Raw genomic sequence first — 25314 nt, forward strand, 5'->3', positions numbered from 1 at the left:
TTTTTAGTTATGTAAGAAAAAATGTCTTAAAATATATATAAAAGTTTTTTAGTTATGTAAGAAAAAATGTCTTAAAAGATATATAAAAGTTTTTTAGTTATGTAAGAAAAAATGTCTTAAAAGATATATAAAAGTTTATGAATTTTTAAATGAATCAAAGTAGAAAACATTGTGGTAATGATGGGTAAGTCTCATATATGAGAGAGATTAAATTGATAACTTAGAAATTACATTGTCATCGTATTTAACCGAAATAAAATTAAAGAGAAACTCAGCTGGATAAGCACTAAAAGTTGAGGAAGGGGGAGATAATCAACTATTCATTAAGTTTAAAAAAATTATTCAAAATTAGTTTCAAGTTATGCTGGAATTACAAAGCATAGTATTTACACACTTTCTAGTACAGTTTGTAACATCAGATAATGTGGTGTCGTCATCATGGTTATTCATACTTAATTCTTTTTTTTAAGGCCTGAAGGCCACTCAAAGATAAGTGTTAATGAATGTAAGGTGGTAGTTTAGTATTTGTTAATGGTGTCAGTTGGGTAGAATTTGGATTATTTAAGAGGACTTGTTTACATTGGACGTGAAGGCTACCATATTGTAATCAGTTGGGAAACAGGCCAATGGAACAGTGTTCCTCATGCAAGCAGTTCTAGGAAAGAAGCTTTGTTCATGTAATCTGCGTTTAGAATTAGGTACAAATAGAGAGTAGGGAAAATGTTGACAGTGGTTGTAGTTAGTCGAGTGTTTTTTGTGAAAGTTTGGCAAATGGGGATCATAAATTGGAGCTCAGACGAGCACTTACCATGAAAATAACAATAGAGCAGAGACACGCTCGCAACGTCTCCTCTGTAGGAAAGAGGTTGTAGGGAAGAGAAAAAGGCATTGCCTACTAGGTTTTAAAGCTGGTTTTGAACCAAGGCAAGATAGGGCACATCGAGCAGCTTCTGCCCAGATGTGGCAACACTATTCCATTTTAGGGCATATTTGACTCTTATACAGGTAGAGAATTGTATCGGCAGTGAGATACCTTCTAGAGCGGTACAATGATCTAACCATTTTTCCAGCAATCTTGGCAACAGATTTGATGTATGTGTGCCATTACAGATCAGGAGTGAAGGTCAGTTCCAGAAGCTTGTCAATTCTCCTTCTTTTGCAACAGCTATCTAGAAAGAAGCTCAATGAACACATTAGGCATCAGCTGTGTTTTGTCATTGTATCAACCGCATCATAATTTCCAAAGTCATGGCTGAAACTTTTGTAAACTTTGGTAATAATTCTTCTGAACTATCTCATAAGTTCACTACATGTAACTTTATTATTCATTCTCGGAGAAACCTTTTTAATCTGTAAAGTTTTTTCTGTGATCCTTCATTGACAACAGAATGCAAGGTATTTTGAATCAGGAGAGTAGAAAGTGAGCCTTTGGTTTACTTTCATCAGCCTTATAACTCTTGCTTCCCTTATTCTGTCTTTTAGTCCCCACATTTTATGAATGATGTTTCTGACAAAAGGGAAAGAATTGTTGTTTACTGGATCGGAAACTATCCATAGAACTCTTATTGTTGGTTAGATTTTTTTACTCTGAAGTGGTATTTTTTAACTCCTTACATCAAGTAGCTCCATGCCTTGTCCGGGGCGATTTCCATAAAAACATAAACAAAAAAAAAGCAGAACACCTTTTCTGGTAATTTAATTGATGTGCACTGAGTGCATTCATAAATCAAAGGTGAACTTCTAGAAACCAACACCAAAGAAACGAATTACAGTTGTGAAAGGGATTTTCTTACCAAGATTTGAGATCATTAGCATTTTTTGCAGTGGACGAGACCCTCTACAACAAGTTGATGACTTTTCTTTATTTGGATCTTCTGAAGTGTTACTTTGCTTGTAAAGGGTTGATGGAGTTTCATTTATCACACAAGAATTTTCCAGCACAGTTCCTTAATGTTTCTGAACTGCTTTTTATAAGTAGGTTCGTTTTTCATCACTTTGCAGTACAAAACAATCTTTTCGGACGACCAGAACAACGTTACTTCCATCTTTGTTTTATCGTTAATTCCACGGCAAGTGCTCGTCTGAGCTCCAGTCTCTGGTCTCCCCTCGTCAATCTTTCTCAAAAAACACCCATCTAGCTGAAACCACTGTCAATAATTTTCCCCACTCTTTAACTGTGCCTAAATCAAAACGTAGATTCCATGAACTATGCTTCTTTCGTAGAACTGCACGCCTGTAGGACTCTCTTCCATTTGCCTACTTCCCAGCTGACTACAACTTGGTTGTCTTCAAGTCCAACATAAACAAATTCTTGATGAACCGCGCCCTTAAATTATCCAATCTACCAAATTTCCATTAATAATGACTACTACGATATTATACCATTGATTACTGTACACTCAATAACCCTTATCCTCGAGTGGCCTCAGCGCCTTGATAAGTGGTGACTCCTATGCAAACAAAAAGGTAATATTTCATATCTTCTTTTAAAATCTGTAAACAAAACCAAAATCAGACAATCAGTTGAACATGAATGATTATATCACTGAATAAATGTTTCATTTAACATTACAGCAATTTCTTGATCTTCCATTTACAAAACTCAAAAGTTCTATTTATCACTACCATTGAGTTCATACATACATCATATTGATATAACTTTATAAAAATTACTTTTCCATTGACTAATATTAGGAGAGTAGAAAAACGATTTTGGGTTTAATTTCGGCAGCCTCATAACTCTTGCTTCCATTATTTTATCCTTTAGTTTTCACATTCTATGAACAATGTTTCTGACCAAGAGTGAAAAATTTCTGTTTTCTGAGTCAAAATCTATTCATCTCACATTTATCATTGGCTGTTTTTTTTTTTTGTTTGTTTGTTTGTTTTTTTAGATCCTTATATCAAGTGTCTTCATGCTGTGAAGTGATTTCCATAGAAGTTTTTTTAAATATTGATTTTATATGGACATTTAGTAATAGCATAGAATGTGTGTGGGTGTAAGAGGGGGGCATACTTTTTTTTTTCTTGTTCTCTTTTGTTTGGTTTAAGTTGTTTTCACATTGATACTATGAAGTCAAATGAAGTATGCACAATATTGACCAATAAAATATATGCAGTCTAAGAATTGATCAAATCTAGAACTTCTTATAGAAATTTCTATAAAAGCACTGGTTTGGAACACAGAAAAAGAGTTTGATCCAAGATGTGTCCACAAAGCTACAACACTCTTGACTAGCATGCTTGCATCACAAAAAATTTCCTAAGTCATAACTATCTTTTCTTTCATTTGCTCCAAATGATATACTATCACTTTTAAACTACAAAAGCAACCAGCTTCGTTTCTTCTTCTTCTACTACTACAACAACCATACTACTACTACTACTACTACTACTGCTGCAATATTTTGCCATGCAGGTGCGAATCTCAATCATCAGCATCACCGACAGCTACAGGTGAACAACAAATTATCATCAGCAGTTTGGATAAAACTCCTATTGCTGATAAATTCACACTCACTCAAAGATTTTCCGACTTATATGAAGCAGTCACAAGAGGAAATTTCAAGTTAAATACCTACAACAATGAACACAATGAAAGTTTGATTTGTAAAAAAAAAAAAATAAATAAATAAATAAAAATAAAAGTTACATTTTCCAACACTTTTTTTGCTCAAAAAATAAACATTGATGATCATTGCCTTCTTTCCTTTGTGTTTGTCATGACCTGAACTATTTTAACAGTTTAAAACTATTTACTTGCATTAAAGCAAGTGAATATTTTTTATAAATTTATTTTGGTAACCCCCCCCCCTAAACTACGAATCTTTTGGTTAATATCTCAAAAGATGTATACATCTACACTCAATTTTACAAAAAGAAAGCAAATGATCCATTTTCTTGCACCTTCAAGTTAGGATCAAGGCATATTATCTGTTCTTATCTAATCACCAGAGAAGGAATCCTTCATGATTGGAGAAATTTTTACTTTTGTCCTATTCAAAGTGCCCCTTTTGGGGCAGTTCAATAACCTCCATATAAAAAACGACCTTATGTCTAATTTTACCCTCGTGAAGAGTCAAGTCAATAGCTACATATATGTGAAAAGATAAATTTTCTTTATCATTTAGAAAAAACAAAGGCATTTAAGATTGAAATGACTTTTTGTCACAACTTTATAAATTAGTCATTTTGGAGGTGTTAAGATGAGCAAAAAAGAAAAAAAATGTGATAAATATCCAATTTATATACAGTATACCAAACGAACTAGTTATACCTCATTTATAATTCTTAGTATAATATTTATGACAAGTTGAAAGTTATTGGTATATTTTTTGTTAGATATTGCAATTCTTTGCTGTTATCAAAATATGACTATGCTTGACCTGAACGAAACCTAACAGTCTGAAAGTTTTCTGTAACAAAGCAGCAAAATACATATCGACTATTTAAGTCACACCGTACGCCAATCTTAACTGTCTGAATGTAAAAGAAAAACTGCCCCCACCAATGAGGCGCCTTCTTTTTCTTTTTCTTTTTTAAATAGGTTTTGCAAAAGCTCTGTTATTGACAAGAAATTTACATATCTTTTATGCTGTCAGCCTCAGTCTCGTTCAGTGACACATGAGCATTTCATTGTTGCGTCGATGTTGGTGCGGTTGCCATTGAGTCGCGTCTCTGCTCTCTCCCACAAAACACATGTGCTACTCTCAGTTATTTACATCCCATGAGTGTTTTCCATTATGCAGTCAGTTCAAGTTGTCTTTACCTCTAAATATTTTTGGGGGAATCGCTCCAGACAAGGGATGAAACCACTTGATGAAAGAAGCTATAAAAATATACTTCTTCAAAGTCAAAAAACAGTCAATTGTTATATAGATAGATTTTGAACAGCAATTCTTCCTCTTTTGTCAGAAATAGAATGTGAGGACTAAAGGACAAAATAAGGAAAATGAGAGTTATGATGTTGTCAAAAGTAAACTCAAGGTCCATTTTCTACTCTTCTAAACACAAGAAAGCCTTTATCGAATTTAAATAGCAGCATCATTGAAACATTTTTGGTATTGTTGGTAATGACTGCATTTGGAGTCACCAACGTGAAAGAAAAGCGTTTTACTCCTTTGTGCTTTGTTTTAATAACGTACATTAACATCTTGAAATATTTATCTGGTATGTTATATACTGAACTTGAAATAAGCTAAAATGTATTAATTTATATAAACAACGTGTGATAACCAAAAATAAAGTTAAGTAAAGAATTAGAGTTTAAATAGTGCAAGGAAATTTCTAGGTGGAAAAAGATATTTCCTGTCTTGCAAGGAGAAATTGAGTATGCATGTTCATTTCGGCTGGTGCCGCATATGATTACATGTGCGTAAATTGGATAGGCATGAACATGTGTGTGTTTTGCCTGTTAGAGCATGCATGTAAGAACTATGTATATGCTCTCGGTGAGTAGTGTATGTGTACATCATTGAGTGTACAGACGTTTTTGGTGTGTGTCTCTTGTGTTTGTTGAGGGCCCTTGACGAGGAGCCGATGTTAGCTTTTAAAGACACACAATTGTGCATTGTCTGTAATAAACATAGGAAAGTGAGGAAAATACTGTTTGAGTTTTTATACTACATGCAAGATTTGGAAGTGAATATTCTTGCTTTTTGGTTAGATGAAAAAAAACCAAAAAAACTACTGATCTTTGCCGAATCAACATTAATTGCTTTTGCTGCTGCTTTGGACAGTATTGTTACGTTTTGCCTATGAACAGCCGGTATTATTTTTTAGGGTACTGATGTTGATGATGGACCATGCTATTTTTTAAGTAGAATTTTCAAGTTAAATTCAATTTTTATGGTATCTTGTTTATTAAATCGCAGAATAGTTAAAAAAAAAAACAAAAAAAAAACGCCCCTTTCTCCTCATGTTAAGAATGGGTTTTTAAATAATAAGTTATTTCTGCATAAGTATCTTTTTTCGAAACATAGAAAACCAAGATGTCAAAATATTGTAGACTAAAAATCTACAGGATCACTGAAGTGTACATATAAATAGTTAAACTATTAATTTGTAAAATAAAAAAGACAGTGGGCAGTATGTCAGCATGCTTATTAAATTGTGTGAAATTTTAAGAAGAATTCAATAAATAAAAAAGTTGCCCTTTCTTGAAATGTTTCATTTGAGCATAGAATTGCAAAGTTGCTGTAGGCTGTTTACAACCAACCACTCCCTTAGTAAAAAAATTGACTCTCTTAATTGATGTAACTCTTGCCTTTTTTTCTTATTGGCTAATCATATTCCGCAGTAATATCTGCCCCACGGTTTAGTGTTTCATACAAAACTGAAGATCAGTTCTTGACAATTAATCTGACAACCTATGGACTGTTGCAGCAATTGGTGGGATGAGGTATGGTCAAGCTCGGACTTGGGAAGTCACTTTCAGGCATTACCTCCTCTTTTTTTAAGGTGGGAGTTTATAGCCAATCGCCTGAGGTACTCTTGCCAGAGAATGCCAACATGACTATACAACCAGAATTACGTTTATGAGAAGCTGGTATTCTTCATCTTCTGGCCTTATGCCACATCTTCTTGCAGTTGGAAGCAAGCCTGGTGCTTTATATTAATCTTTCTGATCAAAGTGTAGTACTTGTTTCTGTCTATGTTCAGTCACCAGCAATTCTGATATCAGATATGAGCTCATATTTTATCTCCTGCCCCAGCATTATATCAAATTACTAGTTTAATTTTTTTTTTTCTGTCCGGCAACAGGACGTTTGTTGCAGTTTGGATAACTACACTATTCCACACTATTCTAGTTGCTGACTAGCATCAGTTGGTTCAGATATTGACTCAACCAAATGCTCTCGTTGATGTTCTAACAACTTCAAGCAGTTGTCGACTCCCTCTACTTTCTGGCTGTTTACTCAACAAACCCAGAAAACATTTAACTCCACGGCTCCGTCCTGGTTATCACACTCAACCAACCCCAAACCAAACCAATTAGCTAACACACATTTTTCCTGAAAAGACACTTTTGATCTATCATTCGTTTACATATCAAACACAGTCCATTTGAAAACAATTTCTCTTTCAGTCCATCCAACTGTTGTTCAACCTAAGTGCAAGTCCATACTTTATCAGCATTGTTAAAGAAACAACCAAACCTGCTGAAGAATTTATAGAATGTGTGGGTTCATGAGACATTGTGCAGATGTGGTTTTCATAAGTGTGTGAATATATGTGTGACTTTAGAAAAATATTTTGATATACAGCGTTTTTTAGTATATAAATATGCATGTACTTCTGTATGCATGAAGACAGGAGGGAGTAGCATAATGTTGTGCACACTGGATATCTTGTCTCGGGTTAACTGGAATCTCTCTTTTCTCATTTTTTTGGTTGTTGAGTTCAATGTTTTTAATTAGTATTTTACACCGGCTTATTGTTTAGCATTTTAAATGATCGGGAATTATTTCAATTGGTTGAAAATTGTAAAATTCACACATTTATGTGAAATCATGTTTCTCTTTATTTTGAGGGCTGATGTATAAGTATTGATTTCATTACATCCCATTTCCCTCCATGGATGAAAAAAAAAGAGTAGCTAGTAACTTTTTATACTCGCTCACATTGCATCTCTGCCTCTTAACACATGCTTTAATCTCAATGCAATGCCTATGCATCAACCAACAATGCTGGAAAAGCTGACGAGACACTCAGCATCAATTTTCTTCAATGCTGGCGACTGGACATAACCACTTGTAATTGTACCTTTTGGTCAAATAAAACGAGCTATATTTATATGCAACTTAATCCATGTGTCCGTCCTCTCTTTGACCATTTCCATATTATTATTATGTCAAACAGGTTGTAAAAGCAAATTACTATAATCGATCCCTGCAACAATGTCATGTCTTCATAATGGTATAATTGTCATTTCCCTATATATATATATATATATATATATATATATATATATATATATAAAAGTGAACGTGTCTGTCTGTCTGTGTGTCTGTGTGTCTGTCTGTCTGTGTACATTTCCCTACGCAATAACTCTGTCAATTTTTAGTCTATAGACTCGAAATTTGAAATACCGGGTACTGAGATTTGGGAAAATCGATATGACGGGTGTCAGCCAGAAATTTGGCTGTTAAGGGGTCAAATTTCAACGATTTGACCTTTAAGAACTCTACCAAACTCCTCCGACAATTTTGGGTCTAGACACTTGAAATTTTAGATTTAGGTTCCTTGAACCTGGATCTAACTTAATAAAGTGATTTGAGCCCGAAACAATAAATTTTAAGGGGTCATAATAGGGGTCAAAGTTTTAAAAAATTAACCATTTTTTTTGTTGTTTTGCTTTTTTTTGCACAGCATACACCTCCAAACACCCGAGCAACGCCGGGCACCCCTGCTAGTATATATATATATATATATATATATATATATATATATATATATATATATATATATATATATATATATATATATTATGGAAATCGATCCAGACATGGTATAAAGTTACTTGATGTAAAGATCTAAAGAAAAATAGTATTTCAAGTCAAAAAACTTGCCAAAGATAAGTATTAGATGGAATAGAATCTGACCCCCCCAAAACAGCAATTCTTCCCTATTTGTCAGAAACATCGCTCCTAGAATGTGAGGACTGAAGGACACAATAAGGGAGCAAAAGTTACGCCGCTGCCAAAAGTAAACTCAAGATCCACTTTCTGCTGTCCTTATTACGAGCAAGAAAACCCAACGTTGCTTGGGATTGAATGAGGATCACTATGTCTTTTCTCATTATGTTCATAACAGCATATTTGTTTCTACTACCTCTCCCCTCCTCTTGTTTTGCTCCCTTATATAGTTGAAAGAAACTTAAATATTGAAAGCATTTCTGCATTAGTGTCTTATGCATACATTTTAAATTTCATTAACATCGGATATTTGACGTTTTAAAAGGGGTTCTATTCCCATGGAGGATTTAGAGATGGGAGCACATAGGTATTCAGCACATAGAAAAATAGTAGAGATTTGAGACTACTTCCATTGTCTTCCCTGGAGAATGTTATATATATGATATAAATTTCATCAAAATAGAATATATTTAAAGTGTTAAAAGAATTTCAGCATCCCGCCCTCTACTAGTTAATTTAGGTTAGTGTATAGGTATGAGTTTCTGTCCCTGACAACACGAGGCAACCAGGGATAATCTCCCCTGGATAGGAAGTAACCAGTGGTAATCTCCTCTTATGTCCATACATATCACAGACGTAGGTACAGACATTTGCATTTTGTGTTGAGCTCAGCTGGAAGGATATATTTTTCCCATTTTATGCTACCATTATATGGCACTACAAATAGGATTACCACTGTAAAGCATGAAAAATTGTACAATGAAAGTGGACATTGTGAAGAGGAAGAATCAAACGGTTAGACAAGTTACATACCTCGCTTGCTTCAATCTTTATACTCCATAGTAAAAATAACCAGAAACATGGATTGTTAGCATAGAGTAAAAAAACGCACGAGACATTCTCTTTTATTTACATTGGAATAAAACAAAAAATACAAAGGGAGATAATCCCTACAGAATTTTCTTAGAACAAGAGCAGATAACTCTTTTAGACTGTTAGACATTGATATTTTTAACACATTGGAAATATTCACCACCAAAATACCATGGCGCAAGAAAGCGTGCTTTTATTGAAACAACTTGTTGAGCTTCAGAAAGAGAATGTAAAACTAAGGAAAGAGATGCTTCGAGGTCGTCTGAAAATGAATGAAAAAAAACAGAACAACCCTTGATAGAACTGATTACCACTGATGGGGAATGAGCATTATTTTTGGACACCTGGGCACAATACAAAGACGTATGTGGATTCGAAGATCCAGCTTAATCCAGAATGAACTATGGGAGACCGATACAACCGAAGCAAGCAGGTTACTTTTTGAACTTGTAGGGTCAGAAAAGCTCAACACTGCCTCAGTCAGAGGAGAACCTTCTTTGTCAGATACGACTAGTGGGTGTGAGAGTATTGCACAAAGAAGACCACCAACAGAAATTCCACTCCATGAAACAGAACGAGGGTGAGTCAGTAACTTACTTCTTATCGAGACTGTGTAGCCAAGCCAAATTTTGTGAATTTTGAATTCAATGCCTGAATGGCAGTCAAGTCAACTCCCCATTTTAAAAACATGCCACACACCCTCTTGCGCTATCTGGTGTACAATTGTCAAACTAAGACCAGCGCAACCAAGACTCAAAGACTCCTTCAACACTACAATATACCAAATGTTGCATAATAAATGTTGGATAATTCTTCTGCTCACAAACACGATAAGACACAGCCGGCAAAAGTACCTCACCTTGAGTGGGATAGGGAGAAATTTCAGGTGTGTGCTCTAGTGTTATTCCCTGCAGTTACAGTGGAGATGACTATGATGCCTGAAACTTGGACATATACTGAGAAAGGCAGTGAGCTACCGCAGTCATTGGATCTCTGCTTTTGCAGACACAGGGGCCCAGACATGTACGAGTGGGCCAGAAATCCAGAAACTCCTGGGATATCCAGATGGATACCTTGTGTTAACCACTTATTGGATATGGGGTATAACGGATAGTCAATTACACATCAGAAATGTTTTGTTTCTTTGCATATAAAGGGGAGAATGAAAGAGACATGACAGGCCATGTATGTGTCAGAAAACACCTCTGGGCTTTTTTTTTTTTTTATCACAAATGGCCTTGAAAGAACTAAACTTATTGCCTCCCAATTTTCCGTCCTCACTATCATAGAATAGCTCTTTGAGAAATATAAGAGAATTAGCTCCATGTGGATATCCACGCAGAACATCTGTTGCAAAGAAACAAGAATCCATCCCATTCAAGCTAACAGAATCCAACAGACAGGAATTGGAACAATGGCTAAAGGAACACTTTAACTCAAGTATGTTTAATACGTGTCTACATCAACCACTAGAGGCAATGGAGAGTAAACCCTTGAAAATAAAATTCCTCCAAGAAGTAATGTCAACACCAATTCACATACCGATACCTATTCCCCATCACTGGAAGAAAAAAATGAAGCAGAACATAGGGGATAATAGAACTGGTACTAGTAGACACACTACTTGGTGTTCAAGAATCGTGGTTACACCAAAAAAGGATGGGTCCTCAAGGCGAATGGTGGATCTACAGAAGTTGAATGATGCCACTAGGAGGGAAATGCATCACATCTCATCTCTATTCAGTCAGGTCTCATTGATACCTGCACACACCAAGAATTGAAGAGAGTGATAGTGGAAAGGATCAAGAAAGGTATCAAAACATTCGAAATGAACAGTATGACATTACTTGCAGCAGATTTTAGTAAAACAGGAATATTGTATCTCCTATTTCAGAAACACTGCAGATGTAAGGGGTGAATTGAACATGAATTGTGGAGATGGTCACTGGAAGCTCATTTTGACTGGATCTCTCATTTTACAAATGACTTATAATCAGCGGAAGGAGAAGCTTTAGTCCTGGTTTATAGATGCTCACTTACTAATTACAGTGGATCATCTACCACTAATAAAAATATTTTCAAACCAAGCCCTAGAGAATATCAAAAACTCCTGCTCGTTAAATTAAAAAAAAAAAAAGACACTAATCTACAAATTCCAGATAAAACATCATCCTAGAAAACTCAATTTAGCCCCTAATCGTGCATTTCGATACCCAGCAGGTACCCAAATAAAAAATCATTACCAAACAATTGACACTGCAGTTAAATCCGCTTTCATATCGATGTACAAAAATTATCCTAAATTGAAAGCTATTACATGGGAAAGAATTATGAAGAAATAGCCACAGATGAAGAATGCAGAAATGGCTTCTTTCAGTCATGCAACGATATACCACCCATAGCTCAACTTTTCTGGTCTATGCGTGAAGAATTATACTGCTTGGAAGGAGTTATCATCAAAGGCATAAAATCCTGATACTTCGTCAACTGCGCACAGAGATATTCCTTCACTCTGCACATCAAGGGGTAAATGATATGCTGTTGAATGCAAGGCAACAATTGTTCTAGCCAGGTTTTAATTCTAATATCAGGCAAACCAGATCCCAGTGCCACACTTACAATGCAATTACACTATCTCAGGCTTGTGAACTCTTAATGCCCCCAGCAGACCCGTAATTTCCATTCCAACAAGTGGTGGTTGACTTTGTCAATATATAGGGTAGGAACTTCATGGTGTATGCAGATCGATATATAGGATGGGTTGAAGAGGCTCTAATGACATTGGGAAGAACGAAAACGGTATGTGATACCTTCAGAACTTGATTCTGTACTTATGGTACACCTGAAGAAATTTCTTCGGATGATGGACCACTATTTGAGTTCTAGGAGTACAACTCTTTTTTGAGAAACTGTGGTATACGGAAACATACTGCATTGGCTTATTATGCTCAAGGCAATGGTCATGCAGAATTAACTGTTAAAACTACAAAACGTATACTAGCCGACAACATGGACAGTTATGGACGACTATGGCACAATCAGGCTCCTCAGACATTACTAACCCATTGAAACACTACTGTACAAGAACTTGACATGTCCCCAGTCATAATGCTATATGGTCGAGTCATTAAAAACTATCTTCCTGTCTTATGGGATAAATACCAAACAAGGAAACAGTGGAGAGAAATAGTTGAATTAAGAGAGGTGGCAATAGCCAAGAGGCACATGCAGAACGAATAGTTCTACAACCAGCATTGCTGTCCACTCCAGGAACTCCAAATTGGAGATTTTGTCCAGATCCAGAACCAGGATGGTAACTACCCACGTCAATGGACGAAGATGGGGAGGATCGTAGAGACACATGGAAACCAACAGTACCAAGTGCAAGTAGATAGGAGCAGTAGCGTAACATTGCTCAATCGTCGGTTTCTCTGTAAGATATACCCAGTTATAGATGGCCTACATTACGTCACACCAGGAACTCCGAACCCATCTACAAACCCTTACCCCTTCCCCCACAAAAACAATTCCCTGAAGAAGCAATGGAGGTCGAATTACACATCAATGTTGAATCGCCAAGTGAGCATAAAGAAGAAATGGAAGTTGATGATACCACAGGAAAATGTACCCACCCGGTCAGGAAATCTTCATGTTGGAAAACTAGAGTACCAAGAAATCTATCACCACAAATGCATGGAAAAATCACACAAATTTTCTATTATATGTAAAGATGACCATGACAATTCATACTGTGGTCATGGGGAAGAGGGGCATGTATAGGTCTGACAACATGAGGCAACCAGGGATGATCTTCCCTGAATAGGAAGTAATCAGTGGTAATCTCCCCTGATGTCTATATATATCATAAACGTGGGTGCAGACATTTGCATTTTGTGTTGAGCTCAGCAGGAAGGGTACATTCTCCCACTTTACGCTACCATTACAGTTAGGAGGGAACTTAGAGATTCAATACTATTCCCATTGTCTTCTCCAGATAATTTTATACATAATTTAACAGATTTAATGCTTCTCTAATGTGCTAACAACTGCTAAGAAATTTCATCTTGAAGGTGCCAAACACCCCAAATTGTCATTACAGCTAAGTTGAACCATGGTAAACTATATACGTTCTGAAACTGTTACCAATTGTAGATGTAAGAACCATTTCAAACAATCTGACTGAAATCTCCTGTCTTCTGATTTAAAAAAAAATTTGTTTACAACATGATAAAATGATGTAACCAATACCCGGAATGTTGGCTTCTAGATTCTATACGTTATGATCCTAGCCCAGAGGTTTGATCTGTCTTGAGGACTCGATATGACACAAGGTCAGTTTAAAATGAGTTCATTAAAATCTAAAATACAGTACATTTTTATCGAAATTGATCCAGACAATGCATGGAACTATTAAAAATAAAACCAAAAACTAGCCAATGATAAGTGTTATATGGATAAATTCCGATACAGAAAACAGCAATTTTTTCCACCTTTTTCAGAAAGATCGCTCATAAAATGTGAAGACAGGACAAAGGGAGGTATTGTAATACTGTAGAATCAGCAGGTGTACTTGTAGTGCGTAGCCCATACGATTACCCATATTGGACACTACTGGACAGTAAGCTCTGCTTATCCTTTATTCTATCCTTGTAACCGTTTGTTAATATATTTTTCTTACACCTAATCCGTGTTCCGTGTTTTCCTTCTGTAGTCCTTACCTTGGGTCCACATGAAAGTGATAGGAGGTTGCTGAAATTAAACTCAATGTCCATTTTCCACTCTACATAAAGAGAAAGCATTTAAAAGTTTGTCAAATTAAAAAGAAAATAATATCAACGCTTAAAAGTAAGATAAAGTTGTAAATGAGGACCTCAAGGTAAATCACCCTTATCTGAAAAAAAAAAAAAAAAATTCCAAATTTTTTAGGTAATTAGGTGTTAATCCCCAGAAAACTTTGCCCCAAAACAAACAACTCTATAGAATTTAGAGTTGGGGTTGGGTAGGAGATCAATTTTGTATATAAATTTAACATAAAATGATTATCCACTTCTGAACCATTGTCTAACTGGGTAGCATTTTAATGGATTATAACCAGTTTTGGTTGTTGTTATATAGAAATCAATTTTGTAAAAAGGATCATGCTGAAAAGTTAGTTATAAAAATTAAAATATAAATCTACCACTAATCCTAAGCCCCAAAGAAAAACAAACACTACTGACCTTACTACTAACCTTAAGTCTGGGTGGGAATGATCTTTTGCTAAAGGAGATAAATAAATTATATATATATATATATATATATATATATATATATATATATATATTTGTAGAGGAGGGAGGGTTTACAAAAATCCTCTTTGAACCCAAAGTCTGGGTGGCAATAGTCCCCCCCCCAAAAAAAAACAACAAAAAACAAGAGATTACACTTGTAGTGGGGGTCAGAAATTTAAGTGAAATTAAATTTCCTCGCCCCAAACAAATAATAAAAAAAAGGAATGAGAATGAAACGAATTAACCTCCTTCTGATTTAAATGCACAGCATTTATTTTTTTAACAACAACAATAAGGTGATCACAAAAGGTCCAACGGGTGAGAGTCCCTTCAATGTCATAGTAATTAGAAATGTTAGATGAAAGTCCTGCATGAAAATAATTAAAGAAAAAGGAATTCAAAGTTTGTATATCTGGCGAAGTTCGCCTTGCTTAAAAAGTCCCATAAGGAAAGAAATTCAAGAAGTGAGTGATTTTGTTGTTATTAGCTTTAGTAAATGTTCGGGATGAATGCGTGTGTGCAGAAATACTTTTTTTTTTTTGTGTGTGTATCCGCATGGTGTATGCGTGTGATGTTTACGACGTTGTCGGCAGCGAGGTCGTGAACAAGAGAAACATTCCCTCGTGTTGCCTTGAAATGAGCTGAGAGGGAGAGAAAGCTGAAATGTCTCCGTAGACGGCTATTTTATACCTTTTGGCTGGCTCCTGCTGCTATCTTCGCTTTCGAAATTCGTAAAAAAAATTATATTCTTCATTTTTTCATTGGTTAGTTATGTCACGTGCCCTGCTTTCAACTACGTCCGCCAAACATATGTTATTTTTAATTTTGCTGTTTTGAAAAAAAAAGTGTGTGGGCGTATTTAAATATGAGCCGTTGCTGAACGAACATGGTTTTTTTTAAGAAACACGCGAGGAAAATTGAAATGAATGTGTGTGACTGTACACACTTAAGATTTGTGGAGGTGTGGTGCAAAATAGGAAAAATGAATTGTTTTGAGGAAGAAACGAACAACGCACTTATTTGAAGTAAACGAACTGTTATTTATTTTGTGAAGAAACAAATGGAAGAAAAGGGTACAGCACGTGTTTAGTTTGGCGTGCATCTCTCACATTAAAAACGGCCTTGTGCCTAATTTGCTCAGTGGGGGAGCAAATAAATACCATCTCTCACTGTTAATTGGTGAGAAGGAAAGTTTATTGTTGTAGAGAGAGAGTGAGAAAGTCAATCAAGTTTGGCATGTGTCTCTCGCTGTTAGCTGGTAAGAGGGAAAGTCTATTGTTGTAGAGAGAGAGAGAAAAAGAGAAAAAGTCAATCCAGTTCATGGAGATAGAAAACTTGTAAGGTGTACGTACTGTCTGTTGACTCTTGCCAGTAGCAGGTGGCATGAAGCGCCCGGGCGCGCGCACCCTGAAAGGGAGACGGCTGGTCCGTCGATCGCTTAGGTCGGAAGGCGACTCAAAAAAGGAAGGAAACAGCTTGTCTCTTGCTTTAATAGTTGTTTCCGGTGGTCTTTTGCGCATGTGTGAATTTCCTTCAAAGGGGAAGTGACGTTGCCCATGTGTGCGTATATGTGAGTACATGTGTGTACGTTAGCATGTGTGTATATGCACGTGAATGTGAGTGTATGTACGCGAACGTGAATATATGTACATGTGTGTACGTGCGCGCGTATGTTTGTGTGCGCATATGTGTATGACAAGAAAAATGGCTTGAGATGTGAAAGCATGTTTTTGTACGAGACTAGAAGGGCTCGTACAGATTTAACTCAAGCGGGACGGTTACATGTCGTTCAGATGCAATATGGTCGAAAAGTGGATGATTATTTTCCACACAGGACACTTGCTTGTCTCTTATACAGCCAACAACTAGTAATAAACGCACACACACACACACACACTATATAAGTTTTGTGGTTAAATTTTAAATTCTGAAAAAAAAATAAATAGAGACATATATTCGATTTAAGAATTTATTGCTTGAGAAAAGGAATATATAGAAGGGGTTATTTTAATTTCCTTAATCCATGGATTTTCAACAATGGCTCATATCATCAGAGGAAATGAAATGCAATTAGCAAAATGTTCAGCTGCGAATGGACGCTATTTTGCTTTTCAGCACAATTATTGAAAATATTTTTTGGAGTGGTTGTGGATAATTATATGGAAAAAATTATATGAAAAGAGAAGTTGATATAATCTGGGTAGTCCATTATCAGAAGGAGTCCAATGTCATTAGGGGTTATAAATCCAGGTGGGCAGAAAATAGGCCCATGGGAGAAAGTGATATTCCCATATAGCGAAAGCGTACTGCTCTTTATTGATATTTTGAAAAGTATACCGGGCAGCCTTATTCATTGTTGTGTTGACTTTGTGTTGCTGGCTGTAGTCCAAATGCTTTCTCGGTGTTGACAACGTATATCCGAAAGTGGGTGGATATACCATTCCATTGTAATTATCCCCGTAAGTAATAGAATTTGAGCATTGAGTTAAGTGTACAATGGACCGCGGAATCGATAGTATAGTTATCAAAATACCAAAGATAGCAAAATAATCCTGGAGATGATATTTGGAACGGTTTGCTTGAGGTGTGAGTCTCTTAGAAAGATAGTTCTTTTCTTGTTTATAATGGATGAGGGAAGCCTTTTAGATGAGGGAAAGAGGAGAGTGGGGTGAAGTAGAGAGGGTAAAGAGAGAGGAGGGAGCGTTAAAGTTGGGCGAGCATACAGGTTCTTAATGGAATTTTTTTGGCGGGGGGGGGGGAGGAATTGTGTTTTAGTATTCTTTAAAAGGGTTGACCTCTTGATTTTAAGTTCAAGTGGGAAATGGATATTCTTGTGATTTTCAATGGGGGATGTGCGTGATAGGGTGTGAGTGTGCTGTTTTTGCTGTGGGAATGGGTGAGCTGATGAGGTGGAGATAGAGACGAGTCATGGTGTGAAAATATGGAATGTTTGGAGGGTTACTTAATTAAGTGAGTTTAAGGTTGGGTTCTTTCAATTTTGAGTGTATATTTTAAAGATGACTTGGTTAGTTGAGATAAGTCAGTTAAATACGTTTGTTGTCGTAGTTTGATCTAGTTTAATTATGTTTGTTTAAATTTTATTTAAAATACATATATTTTTGTTTGGAGGCGATCTATGGATGAGTTTGTTTTGTTATTCATTGAGTTGGAATTGATCTTTGAGTGAGTGCTTTATATACTGTGGTTAATTATATATTTTTTATATTTTTATAAGGCGGAGAGTTGATTTAAATGTGGGGCTGGGTATGTGGTCGCCCAGTTGTGGTTAATTTTAACTATTTATATAATGATTACTTGTATATCCACCTGTCAAACCTAAACATATATAAGCATATATATACCCACAGACACACATACATACGTAATATACATATATAGACATACACATATACATATAGATAGTATACACTTACGTACAAACACTGATCCATACCATGTTTACATAAATACAGACTTATATACATACGCATCGTTATATATATATACATATATATATATATATATATATATATATATATATATATATGTATATATATATATATATATATGTATATATATATATATATGTATATATATATATATATATATATATATATGGTAATATCCATTGAAAGCGTATGGTGGTTATATGAGAAAATAAAGCTGTGTACGCATTATAAATGTTTATTTTCTGTGCCTTATGTTATACATTAGTACATTAGGGGTCATTTCGAGTTAAAAGTTTATTTACTGCACCCATCTGAACTAGGGAAAATCATGATTTAAATGTGTATGTCTTGTGTAAATAACTAACGATGAATATCTAATATGGCCGACCAGACGGGGGATCACAAAGTTAGATCGATCGTACCGGAAAACGAAATGAGACCAAATTGACAACTGGCCTTTTTTTTTTTTTTTTTTTTTGAACTTTGCGTTTTTCGGATTATTTTGTTATGTTTTATTTTCTTGGTGATATATTTTTTTTGACCGTTTTTTTGGTGGGGGGGGAGTTTTTTGTCAGAGATTATAGTTATAGGTAAAAACATTAGAAACACTTCAAACATTGGGGAAGGCACTTAAATCATAAAAAATAACGGTAACATAAGTGCATAAGCACCAAAATTGTTTTTGTTTTTTGTTTGTTAAATCCGGCTAAAAAAACAATAATAAAAATAAAAAATAATCCGAAAACCGCAAAGTTCAAAAAAAAAAAAAGTTAGAACTTTTTTTTTTTTTTTTCTTAACAAAAAAAAAAAATGTAAATTAATATTTTCACACATTGGACCGTAACGACTTTTATACTATAAGTAGATAGGCACTCGACCAAGTTATCCGGAAGTAGAAATCTTCTTTCACTCTAGAAAGACATATGCCAGCTACCAGTCGACAAAATGAGAACGGAATCTTCTAGCGCCCCAACGTTAAGTATTTTTTTTTTTTTTTTAAACTAATCCTAAATGTTATTGTTTATGTCATCTTGTTTTTAAACGTGCTTTTTTCGTGTTTTATTTATGTATTTTGTCTGTATTCTCCTGTATTATCCGCCCCCCCTCATTCTACAAAGTTAAACAATAAACAATAAACAAACAAAATGCCGGCAACTAACGACAAAGAGAAAAAAAAAATGCCGGAAATTATTCTAATAAAATAGATAAAGTTAGGACTTTATTTAAGTAGTATATTTAATATAAACTATTACTGCAAGCTTGCATGCCTTCTTCTTGCTGGCAAATCAAACCATCTCATATAGTTAGCCTTTTGTTCAAATACATTCGAAATATAATACAGTGCAAAGGAACAGTTACTCATGAAAACGAACCTCCTAAAGTAAAACCTTGAATAATTATCTAAACTCGAATGTAAAGTAATATTAAGCCGAGTTTACAAATTAATAATAGTTAATTATCGGACGTGAATTAATTTATAAGATGAAACTCTAATGATTTAAACTCGATAGATAACGACAAACTCCCACCCATTAATATGGGAGGGGAGATTATCATCAAAAGTGTCCTGAATTGTTAACTAAGCACCAGACTTACTACTTAGATATAAATAAGTCACTTGTCCCCATCCCCCCCCCCCCACACACTTTTTTTTTTTTTTTTTTTTTTTAATGGAGAGTAGATAATACAGTGGATGTGTTATCGGCAGCTCCAGTAACTCTCGCTTCATCTATTTTGTAATTCAGTCCTCATTCAATGAGTGATTTTTCTGACAAAAGGTGAAGAAAAAGCTGCTTAAAGGTCGGTAGTACTTGGTGACCAGTAGTCTGAGATGTCGGAAATTTTTCTGTCTCTGTCTGTCCTTGTGGCCATGTCACGAGTAAGGGTGCTGGAGGTAAACGTTTGTCTGGGCTGACGTTATCCGCCTGATAGTCAGGGACCCGAACCTTGGATTAACCACTAAGGAGGCTGTCCTATCAGCAGGCGCAAAGTACTGGGACTGCTGTATTGCCATTTGGTGAGTGGATCTGGACCATGCAGTAGTCTCTGGTGGGGCCTCTCGATGCCATACTAGTGGGTAATTGTTACGGCTTTACCTTTTCGTGTGCTACAAAAAAAAAACTTTCCTGTCTTTTTCTCTCTTACTTTCCCTCTCTGTACTGCTCTAACCAAGTATGCCGACCTATTCCACAAATCCCAAAACCTCAACATGAAATATATCCAGAATAAAAACTCGATTAAACCTAGAACCCCATCTTTCAACGTAGACCCCTACTACCAGGTCTCCTTCTCCAACATCAGGGGTCTACGTTCCAACCTTCCAGAGGTTGAAACCCAATTACTGGAGACGAAACCGGACATATTATTTCTAAGTGAAACTGGAATAGGACCGACCACTACCCTAGACGAGTTCATAATTAACGGATACTCAAATTTAACAGCTAAATCTGACCCCCAAGATCGCCATGGGCATGGAATATGTGCCTACATTAAGGATGGCTTCCCGTGTGGCAGGGATATCTCTAGAGAAGATCCTAATTTACCCTATATGTGCTTCAGGGTTGCACTTGCTAACACCACTGCATTTATATTTGCCCTCTATAGGCCCCACAACAGCGGAGTTACTATCTTTAAGAGCATATCTGAGAAAATTGACCACATACTGTCTTCACATCCCTCGGCTAACATCCACATATGTGGTGATTTCAACGTCCATAACGTGGAATGGCTGACCCATTCAAATAAGACAGACGATGAGGGAAGGTTTTGTCATGATTTTGCCATTGCTTATGACCTCACTCAGATTGTTCGCGAACCCACCCGTGTCCCCGATACACCCGGTCAATATGCAAGCCTCTTAGACCTTTTTCTATCAACTTCCCCTGAGCTATGTTCATGTTCCGTTCATTCTCCTCTAGGATCCTCCGACCACTCCGTCGTATCAGTTAAGATAAAAACGAAATGTAAGAAGCCCCCAGACGTACCCCTCCACCGTACTGTATACCGATACTCTATGGCTGACTGGGATAGCTTCCGTACATTCATATCTGATTTACCTCTGCACTCCATGTTTAAAAAGGATGTGTCCTCTATAGTATCAGATCTGACCGAATGGTTAATTGTAGGCATAGACCAATTCATACCATCCAAAAAATTTCAACAAAAACCTAACAGCCAGCCATGGTTCTCCCCAGAATGTGCTGCTGCTATCGCGCACAGAAATCACTTTTTCCATAGCTACCAACGTAATAGATGCACTGAAACTAAAGCTGCTTTCAGGTCTGCCAGAAACCACTGTAAAAGAGTAATAAAAAATGCAAGAGAGCTATATGCCCAGTCTGTTAAATCCAAGGTAGCTGATCAGCGGCTTGGATCCCACCAGTTTTGGCAAATAACAAATAGGATCCTGAACAGAAGTTTGCGTTCTATACCAACCATTATCAATGAACCAGAGGTCATCTCGTCAGCGTTAAACAAGGCCAAACTATTTGCAAAGAACTTTGCAGCTAATTCTACCCTATGCGACGAAGGCCATCAACTCCCCATATTTCCTCCTATAACACAGAACAAGCTGGGTAGCATACAAATATCCGTGCATGAGGTCGCCAAGCTAATAAAGAACCTAGATTCCAGTAAAGCAACTGGCCCTGATGGCATCCCAATTATAGTGTTAAAAAAGCTTCAAACAGAACTTGCTCCCATACTTACGAAACTATTTAAGCGCTGCCTTAAGGAGAAGTGCTTTCCGACTCCCTGGAAGACCTCTTCAGTTTGCCCTATATTTAAGAATTCAGGTGATAAGTCATCTCCCTCTCAATACAGACCTATAAGTCTCCTGTGTGTTATGAGTAAGTTGCTGGAATCCATATTAAATAGAGAAATAGTCAACCACCTCAGCAGGAATAACCTTCTTAGTGACACACAATATGGTTTCCGCTCTGCAAGATCTACCACAGATGTGCTGACAGTTATATCCCACAGGATAAGTGAATCTCTTGACAAAGGCTTTCTTTCTAGGGCAATTGCTCTTGACATATCAAAGGCCTTTGACAAGGTATGGCATAAGGGTCTACTTCACAAGATTTCCAGCTACGGTATAATGGGAAATGTTTTCTCAATCATTAAATCATTTCTCTCCGATAGGCTCATAAGAGTAGTGGTAGATGGACAAAAATCGGAGGCCTGCAATATAAATGCTGGAGTCCCCCAGGGGTCAATCCTGGGCCCAACTCTCTTCCTGATCTACATCAATGACCTCCCTAAACACATACTTAAATCATTCGTTGACATCTATGCTGATGACACAACCATCTACGGCAACACATCAAAAGCTGAAAATGACAAAGTTCTCTCTGATTCTCTCTCCTCTGATCTCGAGCGCGTGGTTCAGTGGGGGAAGATGTGGCTGGTTACCTTTAATGCATCCAAAACCAAACTCCTATCCTTACATCATCAACGCTCTAATCCCCATCTGGCATCAATTGTGATGGATGGCTCTCGTCTGGGTGAGGCTCCGTGTTTTGACAAGCTTCTGGGTTTGACCTTTACTCCTGATCTGAAATGGAACACGTACATCAAGTCTGTTGCCAAGGTCGCTGGAAAGATGGTGGGATCCTTCTACCGCTCCAGAAGATATCTCACTACTGATGCAATTCTCTATCTATATAAAAGCCAAGTACGTCCAAGGATGGAATACTGTTGCCATATCTGGGCAGGAGCTGCTAAAAACAGCCTATCCTGCCTTGACAGAGTACAAAATAGACTTTGTGGCTTAGTGGGGGATGCCCTTTTCTCTACCCTGCAACCTCTCTCCCACAGAAGAGACGTTGCGAGCCTGTCCTTGTTTTATCGTTATTTCCATGGCAGATGCTCGTCTGAACTCCAATCTCTGGTCCCCCCTCGCCAATCTTTCACGAGAAACACCCGTCTAGCTGAATCCACTGTGAAAAATTTCCCCCACTCTATATCTGTGCCTAAATCAAAACGCGGATTCCATGAACAAAGCTTCTTTCTTAGAACTGCACGCCTGTGGAACTCTGTTCCATCTGCCTGCTTCCCTCCGGACTACAATTTGGATGTCTTCAAGTCCAATGTTAACAAATTCCTAATGAACCGCCCCCTTAAGTAAACACTTCAGCAAATCTCCTCACTAACTCAATGTACTTGCAATAACCCTTATCCCTGAGTGGCTTCCGGGCCTTGATAAGTGGTGATCACTGTGTAAAAAAAAAAAAAAAAAAAAAAAAGTTCAAGCCAAATTGAAATTTTTATTTACGTTTGAATAAAAAATAATTCTTAAAACAAAAACAGTCGTAAGTTTTTTTTATTATTAAAAATAAAATAAAAGGTACTCATATTTGTTTACAAGTACTACTAATCTGGACTTGCACCAATTTTGTTGATAATAATTACCTATAACTATAATCTCTGTAAAAAAAAAAAAAAACTCCTCCACCCTCCTCACACAAAAAAAAAATCCACCAAGAAAATAAAACATAACAAAATAATCCGAAAAGTGCAAAGTTTAAGCAAAAGAAAAAAAAGGCCAGTTGTCAATTTGGTCTCATTTCGTTTTCCGGTACTCGATCTAACGCTTTGATCACCCGTCTGGTCGCCCATATTAGATATTCATCGTTAGTTATTTACACGAGACATACACATTTAAATCATGATTTTCTCTAGTTCAGATGGGTGCAGTAAATAAACTTTTAACTCGAAATGACCCCTAATGTACTAATGTATAACATAAGACACAGAAAAGAAACATTTATAATGCGTACACAGCTTTATTTTCTCATATAACCACCATACGCTCTCAATGGATATTACCCCATTATTACCTGTGCTATTATTAACGTGAACTGTCGAGATATTACACTTCGACAGAAAGTTGACTTGTGACATTTAAATGTCATTGCGCATGCGCGCTATAAACGACTCCGGTCTGTTCAATTTGAGTCGCGCGCCTCCTACCCTCACGAATTATTACAATGGCATCTGAAGATTTCCGAAGAGTTTTGGTGGAATTACGCCAAGAGACAATGCACGAATATCACATTTCCCAGCTGTATCATTCAAGTTCTTCAGCAGACGAAGATCAAAATGGCTTCAACAATCTTTATTCTGGCGACAAACAGAGTCGTTTTTCAAGGTGAAAGAAAAGTTTAAAACCATCCAATTAAAAAACAAAAGAAATTAAGTAATTAAGAAAATATTTGAAAGAAGAAAATCAAATTATTTGTTATAAATTTGTAAAGAAAATTCTTAACGAATGAATTGAATTGTTAAAGTTTATATTTGAAATCCTTTTTGAAAAAAAAAAAAAAATCTTCTCCATTTTTAGTTATTCGTTTTAAATATTAAAATTTAGATGCTTCTACAGAATTTGAACCGAACCAACTTTTTGCCGACCTAAAAGTTAGGTTAGTTTAGGGTAAAAAGTAAATAAATAAAAAGAACAGTTCGGTTAAAAATTCTGTAGATGTACCAAAATTCGTTAAACAGCGACAAAAAATAGTCAATTATTAAATGACTATTTTTATATTGAAACTTAAAAAAAAAAAAAAAAACTAAGTAAATCATCTTTTTCTTTAGATTAAATGTTTTTTTTCATTTGGTGCTTATGCATCTATTTAACCGTGCTATTTTTTTTTTTTTTTTTTAAATAGTATTTCCAAGTTGAATTCATATTTTTGTTTATTAAATTGTTAGGTGAAAGTACAGAATCGTTGCAACCCCCCCTCTCCATGTTAAGAATGGTTTTCTAAATAATGTTATTTCACCGCAGAGCGCCGCAGCATGCAGATGCACAATTACCAAATGTTTTTTTAGTTGAATTTAATCATTTGTTATTAGGATATAAATAAAATATGCATCTTCTTACTGTTTGGATACGACTTTGCAAGAATTCAAATGAAAAGTAAGATTTTGTTACTTGTGCAATGTGCACCTATGTTACCGCGCTTAAATAATAACGTTATTATTTAGAAGCCCATTCTTACGGCTTGAAAATACTATTAAAGAAATAGCGCGGTAACATTGATGCATAAACACCAAGATATTTTGGTACTTATGTATTTTTGGTAT

The 25314-nt window shown here is 36.0% G+C and overlaps 1 protein-coding gene across 1 annotated transcript in view; it reads left to right on the plus strand.

Moving 5' to 3' along the window:
• Positions 1-23833: 23833 nt before the first annotated feature.
• The window catches only part of LOC145259709 (meiotic recombination protein SPO11-like), a 1082117-nt gene continuing 1080636 nt past the window's right edge, over positions 23834-25314 (plus strand). Inside the window, exon 1 of the mRNA XM_080117391.1 lies at positions 23834-24379. Coding sequence (XP_079973517.1) covers positions 24219-24379 — 161 coding nt within the window. The 5' untranslated portion in view covers positions 23834-24218. The remainder of the gene's footprint in view (positions 24380-25314) is intronic.

This window comes from Euprymna scolopes, chromosome 3 (assembly GCF_053919585.1).
Source record: "Euprymna scolopes isolate OS-2025 chromosome 3, ASM5391958v1, whole genome shotgun sequence".
Lineage (NCBI taxonomy): Eukaryota > Metazoa > Mollusca > Cephalopoda > Sepiida > Sepiolidae > Euprymna > Euprymna scolopes.